Consider the following 13,890-nt stretch of genomic DNA (forward strand, 5'->3'; position numbering starts at 1 on the left):
CCAGTTCTCCATCAAACTAGTACCCTGAGGAGGATTTCTCTCTGCCCACTGTTGGGACATTATGGGCTATAAGGTATATACTTTGGTCTGAAGAGATGATGGTCAACCATCTAAATTGGTACAATTATCTTCTCTTCTGGTTAATGGCAACCCACTCCAGTATTCTTGCCTGGATAATCCCATGGATGGAGGAGCCTGGTGGGCTACAGTCCACGGGGTTGCCGAGTCGGACACGACTGAGCGACTTAACTTTCACTTTCTGGTTCTTTTAAAGAACCCTTGAACACTGGCATCTACCATCAAGTAAACAAAGCCTGGTCCAGAGTCAGTATCTATTCTATCAGGACTCATTTGTAGCCCCTCAGGCCTACCAGCACCAGGCTCATTTACCAGCTATGTTCAAGCCTTTCCACCAGAGCAATCTGACACAACCATCTGCTGTCTTTGTCTCTTTCACTTGAAGATAGAACATTATTCTGTCAATGATTACCATCATTTCGTGCCTCAGGGGTACAAGACAACTATGTCTATAGATTCAGACTATCTCTGCATTCCTGCAGTGTCCCCATATCCACTCATTCAGGGACCCAGGTGGCCACCTCAAGAAAGCACACAGGTGTATTGGCTTATTGATCCTATTCACCTTCTGAACCTAGAAGGGGCTTCTCCTGGTGGGCATCAAGAAAGTCCCACTTTAATGCACCCTTCAAATTCCCACAGTAATTCCCACAGTGTTCTGCCCCTTAAGGGCATTCCTTACACAGGCCAGGTTTTCACTGCTCTTCTGCCTGGCCACAGACCACTGCCCATGAGTCAAACTCAAACACAGGGCTTTTACCACTGTTCAATTCCTACTCTAGGAAAGAAGAGGACTCTAGGAAAACAGCATGCAATTCAACCCAATTAGCTAATGTCCTTACCTTCTTCAATCAGTGGTGGCCTTCCAAATAGGATGCTGTCCATTCACCTTGCAACTGTCATTCAAAAACTAAGCAACTCTTTGCTGGTCAGTTATAGGACACTGCTAGGTGACAAGAGAACCCAGCAGCTCCTCACATAGTTCCAGAGCCAGTCCTAGGGGAAAAGAGGCTCCCTACTCTTCAGGATCTCCCCCTCACATTCCCCAGGCAGTGTGATCCTGTGTAAACCATTTCCACTTTATTACTCTTCTGGGCACTGCCCTCCCCTGGAGTGTTTATCAGACATTATGCAACACATCATGACTATTTCATATTTCAAGATTACTTTATGAGTTTTAGTCATAGTGGCAGTTTCAATGAATGTGTGGTAGCAAGCCAATAGCTACCCTTCAACTGGGAATTCTGCAGTCTGAAGTCCTAGTAGTTGTTGCTGGGAGGCATTCAGGTACACACAGGGATATCACACAGAGAATTTGTTCATACCAACACTCCAGCTTCTACCCTATGATGTGTGGGCCTGGTCCATCTCATTGGCTCCCACTTAGCAAGTCCAATTAATATTGCTCGATGGGTAGATTTACATGCCTTCTGTTTTATGATACTATGTGATAGAGGAAACATTCCCTGATCAGATACAATGTCCATCCTCATTATATAATCAGGTAAAAAGTCTGATCAAACATATCATTCTCCTACAAACTTTAACCTTACATTCTTAACTGTAGTCTCCACTAGGGCTGATATTAACAGGTTTTCATTTTACAATACTAAGTAAGAGAAGCAATCCCCAGATGTAACACCCATTCCCATAAAATATTCAGATAAAGAAGATACAGCTTTTTTACATAAAGCCTGTTTAAACATTCCTACTTATCAACTCTTATGTTTTTATGTTCTCAGCTGCGTCAGGTTTCACAAATGGTTTTGGTACCAGAGGGCAAGATGCTCTCCTATCAAAAAATCCTGGGAAATTCTCTGCCTTCTAACCATTATCCACTCTACTGCAAAAGGTTTCAGGGTACTCCCACCATAGGCTGAGCCAAGGGACCCTGGTCCTCTTTGTCAGTTTTTTTCATCCATGCCACAAGGCATGCGGGATACTAGTTCCCCGACCAGGGTTCAAACCTACACTCCCTGCAGTGGAAGTGGGAAGTGTGGCATCCCAACCACTGGACTGCCTGAGAAGTCCCCCTTTGGGTCAGTTTTTATCCCATTTAATCTGCCTAACCAATGACTCAAGCATTTGCTGGTCATGTTCTTCACTGCACTCTCAGTCTTTGGACTTTTCGACTTCTTCAAACTATTAAACAGAGCAGATTCAAGGCCCTTTACTCTTTGGGGATCAGGAAGAGGTCCCTTCAGCCTGCCCAGCCTTGGACAGTGCAGTATTAAAGCCTTTGTTTCAACCCCATTAAAGTCCGTTTTATTCATCCCATTTCTTGAAAGTCATCTTAAAGCCTTCCATTCTCTATTCTGCTTTCCATAGGTTGGATCCCATGATTGTTCCCGGTTTCGTTTTGCTAAAAATATTTGCTTTATTCCCCACATTTCTAAAACCTGTTAAAAAATGTTCACCTTGCTAAGATCAGTTCCTTGACTCTCTCCTTTGCCTTTCCTCATTACTACTAACCTAATGTTTCTATTGGCATCTATGTAAAATCCCTTGTAGCTCAGTCGGTAAAGAATCTGCCTGCAGTGCAGGAGACCTGGGTTCAATCCCTGGGTTGGGAAGATCCCCTGAAGAAGGAAATGGCAACCCACTCCAGTATCATTGCCTGGAAAATCTCATGGACAGAGGAGCCTGGTGGGCTGCAGTCCATGGGGTCGCAAAGAGTCAGGCATGACTGGGCAACTAACACTTACTTACTTACATAAGATTCAAAGGGCAAGCTGAAGCAGCAAATGCAAAAGGCTTCCCCATCTGTCCCTTGGCTTTGCATCAGTAAGGTTATATGGGGTGCCCATATAAGAGTTCCCCCTCAACCACAGCATTTACCATGGACTGGCTAACTATTCAGCAGCTGACTATCTCAATTATCGGAAAGATAAACCCACATGGCTTATATACGAAACACACTGTTTGTTTTCACTTAATATTTATTGGAGGAGGTGGACAGTCCTCTTTTTCAGGCATAAAGAGACCTTACAGTGGCTTCTGTCCAATCCATTCGGCTGGCTGTTCCCTCAGGAATAAGCTGCTTTGTGTCTGAATCACATATGGCCATCAGTGGTTGTTTCAGGGTAAGCTGTGGGTCCTTCATCAACTCAAACATGCTTTTCCCCATTGTAGCATCTAAAACCAGGTACTGCTCATAATTACTCCACAATCCATTTTAATAAAGGTTCTTCAGGGTATGCCTTGGTCTTCAGTAAGCTGGTATTACTGATCCACAAAAGCAAATGTCTTCTTCACACTATACTCCCTGATTTCAGTAGCTTCTTTGTTTTCCTCTCCTCCCACCCTGGCTACATTCTTGGTGACCAGAGGTCTAAGAGGTACTTTCTGCTGTCCTTGCATAATTTTTTCCTTGGTGGGCAGCTTTGGGCCAATGACCAAAGCTCTGACTTAGTGAAATCTGACCTTGGTCCAATATCAAGGTCTGACTCAGGACTCGCTTTTAATTTCAATTTTAGCTCTTACTCATAATATTACAAGGAGAAGGCAATGGCGACCCACTCCAGTACTCTTGCCTGGAAAATCCCATGGATGGAGGAGCCTGGTAGGCTGCAGTCCATGGGGTCTCGAAGAGTCGGACACGACTGAATGACTTCACTTTCCTGCACTGGAGAAGGAAATGGCAACCCACTCCAGTGTTCTTGCCTGGAGAATCCCAGGGACGGAGGAGCCTTGTAGGCTGCTGTCTATGGGGTCGCACAGAGTCGGACACAACTGAAGTGACTTAGCAGCAGCAGAAGCATTATATTACATTATTTCAATGTCAACTATTATAATTTGGTTATCACAACAACCAAGAGATTAAACATTTCACCTTCTTGTTATACTCCATGTCCTTATGCATCCAGTGGACCAACATGCTGGGAATTGGATTCATCTCTAAATTCCATTGGTAACTTTCACCTTTAGTAACTGAGAGCAGCAAAGCTGCTGCTCCATACCATGGGTGACCACATGCTCTCCCAGGAATCAAAGGTTCTGCATCCCCTGCCTTTTATCCTTTCTCTTCCCAAACCATGTTTCCATGAGCCAGGTCCATTCTAGCAAGTCTCACTCCTGTGATACCAAATGTCCAGGAAAAACTCCCTGTGCTAAAAGAAAAAATAATCAATGACACTTGTTAAAACCTGGTAAGAAAGACTTTATTCAAGGTGATGCAGGTTATCTTTATGAGTACAGGGACTAAAATGATGAAATTCTGCAGTGGGGGAAGAAATTGAGCTCAACTCCAAATACTACATGGGCTAATACAAATTCATAGCCATGAAGCAGGGTGGACAGACAAGGTCAATGGATGGAAAACTGGAAACAAGGGTAAGGGGGGTTCTGGCTAAATAGACCTAAGTGGATTCTTGCTGAAGACAATCCATGGTGATCAGACATCACCTGAGAGGTGGCAGAAGATGAGAAACCAGATCATAGGTCAAGGGTGATCAGATATCAGGGGTTTATTGCTAAACTGACTTAGCAGGATTCTTGCTAAAACTGCATTTTACAAGGGAAGTATACAGATGAGCCTAGTAGAAGGTGGTTCAGGAGTCCAATTAAAATTTAGTCAAAGAATCTTTGTCAGGCCCCTTTCTGTTCAAAGAAAGGAGAAACATAAGTCTGTTTTCTCATTCAGTGGTCTTTTGCTCATTAAGGACCAGGGTAAACCTTCTGTGGAGACTTGGTTTTAGTGGATATTTGCTCAATGGTGTCAGCAGTCAAGCATTTAATAATGGCAAGTTTCTATGAAAATAAAAGAGAAACCAAAATTAATAGCTAGAGACCCAGTTTCTCAACCCAGACGCAGCCAGTTGGGATTCTTAGATTTTGAGCTTGAAGCATCTTTTAATGGTAGAGTGAGGATGGCAGTGGTCAGCTGAAGTTTCCTGGTTTGCAGTTTGAATGTCTGTGGTGATGGCACTAAGTATTCAGCAGGCACAGAGGCTGCCCATATGCAAGGTGTCGTGGTCTTTTTTTTCAAGCTTATACCAAGTCATCCAGCTTCATCTTGCACAATTTCAGGAAAACGGCAATTTTAGTTCTCAGGGATGCCACGTCAGGAGGGTGGGAGAAAAACTGGAAACATCAGTTTGCAGCGTCATAGCCAGATAGCAGAGGAAACTAGAATTGAGAATGTGGTAAGGACTGGCCAATGAGCAAGACAGAATTCACAAGACTGCACTACAGTTTTATACTGAAACAAAACTTTCTCTCTACAGTCAACCTTTTAACTCTTGCTTACAAATTCTGATCTCATTAGATTTGTCCTGATTATTTACATAAGTGCAGCAGGAATAGTGACTGACCAAATAAGTAGGCCATATAAGAAACTTGATGAAAGAAAACTCAGATTAGGCTTTTAAAAGCCTCTCAAGGCTAGAAGACAGCTCACGAAGCAGCCACCAGATTTTATCTCCCACTCCTAAAGATTCAGGAGAATTTCGCTTTTCTTGGGGTCCCCAAGATATCCTACGGGTCCTGAGCCAGCCCAGAAGCAACTTTTCTTACTCATTTATGGGGTTGGGAACCTTATCACCCAGATACCAGGCCAGTTTTCCCAAGAACACTGGTCCATGACCTCAACCTTGGTAGCTTAAACCAGATTCCATACACAGTTCACTCTTAAATATAACATTTCAACCAAAGCCATGGTAATATATCAATCATTTTCAAGTTCAATCCTGTTACAAGAGCATATTATTGAACTTATTCAAATTACTACACTGTCATGAATAAGAGTACTAGCTAAAAGTTTCTGAATTCTGGAGGAACCAGGTAGGGAGAAAAAGTAACTGTTTCTTCTTTGTTCACAAAGGTATTACTGTTGTAAGCTATACATAACACAACAGAAAAGAAAAAGGTTATTTAAATTTGAAGGAAAAAACATTAAAGAACCAGCATTGCTTCAAATAAAGAGTGATAAAAAATTATAACCATTCTCATTAGTTTATCAGTCTGATGTAATTAATTCTTATTCTACTTGATCTTGGGTTTACAGTTTTATCAATTCATCAGCTTCACTACTTCTGGAAATTCTCAGTCTTGTGGCATGGCCTTCCTGATGCCATCATGGAGCAGTCTTGCCTGTGGCTGACTGTTTATACTTTCAGAGAAGGAGAGTAAAACAACAACTTGTTCGTGAATGAAAAAAGACTTAAAATGGCTATGATTAAAGTTCTGATGAGAGTTCATTTGATAAGGAAAATTATCTACCTCTGTGGCATACAATACTTCAACCTAATAACCAGACAACAAGGCTATTTCATATCTCTATGAACTTTGTAACTTTTCTGAAACACCTATATTAGTAACTTATACCCATACATGTATAACCTAAGGTTTGTCCTCATTTATTCACTATGCTTCTCATGTAATTTAAAATATCAAATAAACCTAATTAGTTTAACGTATCCTTTTACATCACTGACTCGATGGACGTGAGTCTGAGTGAACTCTGGGAGTTGGTGATGGACAGGGAGGCCTGGCGTGCTGCGATTCCTGGGGTCGCAAAGAGTTGGACACGACTGAGCGACTGATCTGATCTGATCTGATCCTTTTACAAGGTGAGAGACATATCCTTTGAGATTTTCCAGGGACCCTCTGGAAAGTCTCAAAGTTAGTATGAAATCAAACAGATCCCATTAAGAATTTGATTTTGTGATGTTAAAAATATCAAAAAGTTTAAAAAATCTGACTAAGATCACAGGTCATTGTGAAACAATACGTAGTTATCCATTTAAACAAAGTGGAAAAAGATTTCAAAGGCTCACAGTTCCTTAAAAAAAAAAAAATAGCTCTTCTAATAAGAGACAACTCAATTTTTTAAAGTAATCAAAGACCTGAAAAAGACAACATGAAATACAGGAAATTATTTTGATAAGATACAAAATCTTTGTTTCCTAGAAAGATTACTTAGAAGGCAAAGGCACAGGAAGGACCTCCCTGGTGCGCCAATGGTTAGGAATCCACTTGCAGGGGACAAGCATTCTATCCCTGGTCCAGGAAGATCCCCCATGCCACTGGGCAACTAAGCCCACGCACCACAACTACTGAGCAGATCTTAAAAGGAGCGGATCAATAATCCAATAAAACTTTGGGATTCTGGTTTTGCATCAGGAATACTCATGTAATCGCTCATTTATCTCTAAGCCAATTTGAACAGACCTGGATTTTATAAATTAATTTGGTAATATCATCTAGAAATAGAAAAATTCACGTATCTACAACATATATACAGACCTATATAAACATACACACAGATTCTAAGAGATGTCAGTTTTCAATGGAAAATTTTAGTCATAAGTTAGTAAACACAGAAATATAAACTCACTGGTTTACATAAAATAATAATCTCTGGCATTTTCACTGTATTTTTATGTGAGTTGTGTTTATGGCAAATGGGACAAGTTAAGGTTATCTGTTTACCGATTTTGTACAGACCACCTTCCCTTGCCCTAATACGTAATCATATGGAGACTATGGACCAAATTTTTTAGGTGTTGACTGAGGAGATATCAAGAGACTTATATGGATGTCTCCAAAGCCCATTCAACTGGTGAAAACATCCAGAGTATTTCCAATTAGCCTTTTTCTTTTTCAGTTGTTTTTGGGGATCCCTAAGTTTCTTTATAGTCTCCAGTGGTTCCAGTGACTATAAAGATGGAGGTGGAAAAAGGTTTGGCAGGGTGGACATACGGATGAAGGATGAAGGGATTTTGAGGGAGACATATCCCAGGTGGCGCTACTGGTAAAGACCCTGCCTGCCAATGCAGGAGATGTAAGACACATGACATGGGTTCAATCTCTGGGTGAGGAAGAGCCTCTGGAGAAGGGAATGGCAATCCACTCTAGTATTCTTGTCTGGAGAACCCCAAGGACAGAGGAGCCTGGCGGGCTACAGTCTCTGGGGTTGCAAAGAGTCGGACACAACTGAAGGGACTTAGCACGCACACATGTATCATAGGATTCAAGGGAATTGGAAGAAAGACTGAAGTCGGTGAGAGAGCAAAGGAGGAGTAGAAGCAAAGAGAAAGGAGAGGGCTTAGAGGAGTCAGTGTAGAAAGATCTCCAGTTTCCCAAAGAAGTCAGTGAAACTCCACATTATCCTCAATAAAAGCATGACAACAAGAATGGACGTAGACAGAGTCAGCAGGGATTCAAGAAGGGGGTTTGGGCCATCTGATGAGTTCTCATGGAAGTAGTAGGACCCAAGAGAGAGAGAGGCCTCACAGACAGCCAGGAAGAAAGATTTCCAGTGTAAGGAGTCAAGGAATAATCCCCACTCAGGAAAAACAGAGCCAGGAAGAAGAGATTTCCAGGCCAGTAAGTACGGTTCAAACAAAGAAGCCTAGGACTCTAACTGAGCTTTCTTACAAACACAGAATCTGGGACTCTAACCCAGCCTGTGTTTATCTAGGACTCTATCCCATTTTCTGGAGCATACAGTTGACCTCTGAACAAGATGAAGGTTAGGGGTACCGACCATCTGCAAAGTTAAAAATCCACAGGTAACTTGTAATTGCCTTCCAAAGATAAGGTTTCTCTGTATTCAAGGTTCTGCATCTGTGGATTCAACCAACCATGGACTGTGTAGTACTGGAGTATTTATTTACAGTTCAAATCCATGTTGTTCAAGGTCAACTGTACTCAGACTCTTAAAAATCTAAATCTGTCCTTACCAGCTTCCACAGATGTTTGTCCAGTGCAATGGTTCAGGAGTCGGACTCACCAATGGATCCCCGATCAATCAGTCAGGAGTGAAGATAAAGACTTCAAAGGTATGTACTTAGGGTCCTGGGTGAGAGGTCCGGGGGTCCAATGATGAATCTGATCCTATCCCGAGTTGTGGCACCACAAACTGTTAAAAGGAAAAAAATATTCAATGATACTTGTTAAAGCATGGTAAGGAAGACTTCTGGGGATGCTTTCTCCACATAGGAACCACTGCAAAGAAGTTTTGAAGTTGGGGAAAAGAGACTGGGCTTAACTCTGAATACTCCATGAATAAGAGGAAACTCACGGCTAAGGAGCAAAGTAGGGTTGGTGAATGGAAAATTACTAAGAGTAAACATCAAGGTAAGGGGGTTTTTAACTAAACAGACCCAACAGGATTCGTGCTGAAGACAGGCCAGGGTAATCAAATATCACCTGGGGGGTGGTATAGGTGGAGGAATCTGATGAGACACTGAGAATGGGGGATTCCCACTACACTGACTCAGTAGAGATGCTGCTAAAACTACATTTTACAAGAATGTGCAGAAATGGTCTGGGATAAGGTTCAGGAGCCTGACTAAAGTTTGGTCAAGCAAAAAATTTTTGTCACTGGTTTTTTCCTTTACTCACACATACACACACACTGACACCAGATGTGCGCTTTTTCCCCCCAACACCAACCAATTCTCCTTCACCAGCTGGATATTCTGCAATTCAATTCAATTCTGACACTAACTAGCATTACTGCAGACCTCACTGCTTAAGGGCTCAGTCCCACAAGACGGCCTCCCACTTCAGACACCAATCACAAGTCCCCACGTTGCCTGCAACTTCCGTCAACCTGGTATAAATTGGAGGTTCCCAAGACCCACCTCCTTAGATTCAACGACCTGCTAAAGCAGCTCACAGAACTCAGGCAAACACTTACTTACATTTACCGGTTTACTATGTAATAAAAAATACGATAAAGGACACAGATGAAGAGCCAGATGAGACATACAGCGGGTGAGATCCAGAAGGGTCCAGTGCAGGAGCTTCTGTCTCCATGGAGCTGGGATGCACCACCCTCACAGCATGCCGCCCCGTGGATGTGTTCACCAACTTGGCAGCTCTCTGAACGCCATACTTTAGGACTTCTATGAAGGCTTCATCACACAGGCATGATCAAATACCACCTCAATCTCTAGCCCCTCTCCTCTTTCAGGAGGATGGGGAGGGGAGATGGGGCTGAAAGTTCCAAGCTTCTAATCACGGCTTACTCTTTCTGGTGACCAGCCCCCATCCTGAAGCCAACTAAAAGTCACTTCATTTGGTCAAAAGACATTCCTATCATCCAGAAAATTCTAAGAGATGTATGAGTTCTGTGTCAGGAATCAGGGTCAAAGGCCAAACACAAAAATGAAAGGCGCTCCTAGTTCTCCTATCACTTTGGAAATTACAAGGGTTTCAGGGACTCTGTGTCAGTAACTGGGGCATTTATATTAAGTCAGTAAATCATGTCCAACTCTTTGTGAATCTATGAACTGTAGCCCGCCAGGTCCTCTGTCCATGGGATTTTCGCAGCAAAAATACTGGAGTGGTCCTTCCCAACCCAGGGATCAAACCTGCATCCCCTGCATTGGCAGGTGGATTCTCTACCAGTAAGCCACCTGGGAAGCCTGTAACTGGGGACAGATACATATTTTAGAACCCAGGATTAATGAATTTTGTCTACCAACTTTCTGATGACTGCAAGTTAGAGCATTTGAGTTTGAATCATTAATAACTTAAAGCACTGCATGTGTTTTAAAGATTCAAAAATACATAAACCCACGTACACTGGTGGTTTCATAACTGAAAGCAACTGATTTTTTAAAAAAATGTTACATTTCTCAGTTTAAAACAGCACAATCCCATCTTTTAATATCCTAAGAGTTCTTTTGCTAATGTAAGACTTCCATCCAGTTACATTTCTTCAAGAGAACTGCTCTCCAAGGCATCTCACTTCAACTGAAAATGTCAATTTCACTAGAGGACACTTAAAATTTTTGAATTTTTTTTGGCTTTGGGCAATTTGTCTTCATTACACAAAAATCAAACCTCAACACAAAATAAATGTATCTGACATGAAACCATTTCTAATTATTGTTTATCTACCAATGGATGAGCTTGAAAAGTAGGCCACATTTATTTCAATTACAGCTAAATGAAGTTGTGTTGTTTTTAAACCTGCACCAGATTTAGTTTGTCATAATCAGATAGCTGTTTCAAGAATTTCTTAGGAAAAGGTAGTTGTTGCATTACAGCAGCAGCATGCTAGGTTTAATTCAGACTATGCTGCACATTGATATAAATTGTTACCTTTTATCTGTGTCAACAGAATCAGAATTAGTTAAAGCTGTCACTATCATAAAACAACAGAAAACACCGTATTACACTGCAGATCTATGCTATGACAATACTTGGTTGTTAACATTAATTTCCTCAAGGAATTTACAAGGTAGCTTTCTTTCCTAACATAACCTATTTACAAATGTATAAATGCTTTAACCACTGCAAAGAGAGACATTCTATTTGTATTCCATTTCTTTTTTAATTTTTTAATTAAAAGATAATTGTTTACAGAATTTTGTTGTTTTCTGTCAAACATCCAACAGCCCCTCGAGCTATTTTTAGTCACACCTCCAGCTATTTTTCATGTGTGTGACAGGACTTTTTTCAGAGATGACTCTATTAGAAGTCTGTCAATTAATAAATACATTGTTCAGTTAGTGGCAGGAAAATAACTGTATGTTAGTGGTTAAGAAGCTCCATAATTGCAGCATTTAATACCTACTGTTGTTCCTAATGCCATCAGGCTGACTCAGACTAATGAACTCTCCAGGTGCCACTGTCTAACACAGGCCTGTCAAGACGAGGACTTAGCAATGGAGTCCCCAGAAGAATTCATCCAACCATTGTACCTGCTTCTTATACATAAACAAAGAGTACTGATTCTTAGGTTATTTGCCACAAGGAAATGTACATCACTTAATTCTGTCAAGGATAAGTCTTCTTTTTTTTTTTTTTAATTTAATTTTATTTTTAAACTTTACATAATTGTATTAGTTTTGCCAAATATCAAAATGAATCCGCCACAGGTATACATGTGTTCCCCATCCTGAACCCTCCTCCCTCCTCCCTCCCCATTCCATCCCTCTGGGTCATCCCAGTGCACCAGCCCCAAGCATCCAGTATCGTGCATCGAACCTGGACTGGCAACTCATTTCGTACATGATATTTTACATGTTTCAATGCCATTCTCCCAAATCTTCCCACCCTCTCCCTCTCTCACAGAGTCCATAAGACTGTTCTATACATCAGTGTCTCTTTTGCTGTCTCGTACACAGGGTTATTGTTACCATCTTTCTAAATTCCATATATATGCGTTAGTATACTGTATTGGTGTTTTTCTTTCTGGCTTACTTCACTCTGTATAATAGGCTCCAGTTTCATCCACCTCATTAGAACTGATTCAAATGTATTCTTTTTAATGGCTGAGTAATACTCCATTGTGTATATGTACCACAGCTTTCTTAAGGGGTAAGTCTTCTTTACAATGACTCTTGCTGCAAAGTCGCTTCAGTCGTGTCCGACTCTGTGCGACCCCATAGACGGCAGACAATGACTCTTAAAGTAGAACAAAAATTCTATTTATAAAAATGCTTGTTCAAGGTAGTACTGGATGTAGTAACACATGAAGTTTTAACCCAGTTAAATATCAAAAACAGCACAAAACCTGCCAAAATGTGAACGGCAGCCAAAAAAAAGAGTAGACAAATCTTTATGATAAGGATATAAAACCACATACCTGGGGATCATTCAAGCTGATGCATTGGATGATGCAGCCCAAAGTGGCCGATGAGCCCCAACCATTCAGAGCCAATGCCGGTGCCCAGAACCAGCGAGGCCTTAACAGCATCCCCGCCCCAACTCCTCCCAGCCCAGGAATCACATACTCCCTGATCCCGAGAATTTTAACTGTGGTCTTCATACAAGTCTGCAGAACCTTAACACCAGGATTTCAGGCTCCCACCATCCTCCCGAAAAGTTCACAACATCGCAATGGCATTTCCCTTCAGAACTTGGGCTCCCGGCCGCACCCTCCGGCCAGGCATCTCTCTCCTGCCCCTCTGGGAGGGGGAGCACCCACCCACTCTCCCCTGCTTTCCTTTGGTCCCCGCCCAGCAACTCTACTCACAGGCTGACGGCATCGGGGGGCAGCGAGGTCGACAGCGCCCTCCAGCTGGGCGCTGGTAGTTTCCTGCGACTGCAGTCCAGCAGCGGGATGCGGCAGGAACATGGCACGGGGCAAAGGCCTGCACGGGCGGCTGGCAACAGGAGCACCACTGCCTGAGCGAGGAAGAGCAGCCGGGAAAGCAATCCTGACCCACACTCCAGCAGCGGCTCCTTCCGAACGCCTTGGGGCGCCGGCGCCATTTTTCCCTACTCCCCACCCCCCCCCCGACCTGGACCCAGCAGAGAACAGCAGCCAGCTAGAAAAAGCAGCTCGGCGGAGACGTCTGGTGGCTGCGCGACCACCCAGAGAAACGGCTGTCGCCTGTACCCTCTAAAGGCAGGCGAGGGGCGGATACAGCACGGCAGCGGGGGCGGCGGCCGAGGACACAGAACACAGGCCCTGTGGTCAACGCTGCTTCGCCCCGCCCCACGACGCAACGTGTTCACGCACAGGAGCCAACCAATCGATGCCACAGGACGAGGCGCGTCGGGGCGGGACTCCACGAGGGGAGGTGTCGGAGACAGCGAGCTTCTTAAGGAGGACTTTAAGGTGTCCAGAGCTTGGGGGCGGCCCCTGGAGTTCCACTGCCGTTTCTCCGCTGGAGGGCGCAGTGGCTCCTTAGGAGGGAGTGAGGGCAGAAGCGCTGAAGTCCGAAGTCCTGATTGGCAATGTATCCGCTATGGTACTAGAAAAGGATCTTTAATCATCTCTGGGCATCAAGTAAGGGGAATGGCAGAAGAGGTGCCTCCCGAGTGGAAAACACTAAGGGGGTGCGGGAGCTTTCATCAGCCCACTGGACTCCACCATTGGACAGCCCACCAGGCTCCTCCGTCCAT

The 13,890-nt window shown here is 43.2% G+C and overlaps 1 protein-coding gene across 5 annotated transcripts in view; it reads right to left on the bottom strand.

Annotated features, from left to right (window-relative positions):
• LRIG2 (leucine rich repeats and immunoglobulin like domains 2) overlaps positions 1 to 13,496 on the bottom strand; it is a 65,200-nt gene extending 51,704 nt beyond the window's left edge. For 2 of the 5 annotated variants that reach the window (XM_006071517.3, XM_006071515.3), the window contains exon 1: positions 13,016 to 13,495. In XM_006071517.3, the coding sequence (XP_006071579.3) occupies positions 13,016 to 13,254 (239 nt within the window). In that variant the 5' untranslated portion in view covers positions 13,255 to 13,495. Of the gene's footprint in view, positions 1 to 13,015 lie in introns of all 5 variants that reach the window. The other 3 variants (XM_006071518.3, XM_006071516.3, XM_025288062.2) reach the window with 2 other exon arrangements.
• Positions 13,497 to 13,890: the final 394 nt, after the last annotated feature.

The sequence above is a fragment of the Bubalus bubalis genome, chromosome 6 (genome assembly GCF_019923935.1).
Source record: "Bubalus bubalis isolate 160015118507 breed Murrah chromosome 6, NDDB_SH_1, whole genome shotgun sequence".
Taxonomy (NCBI): Eukaryota; Metazoa; Chordata; class Mammalia; order Artiodactyla; family Bovidae; genus Bubalus; species Bubalus bubalis.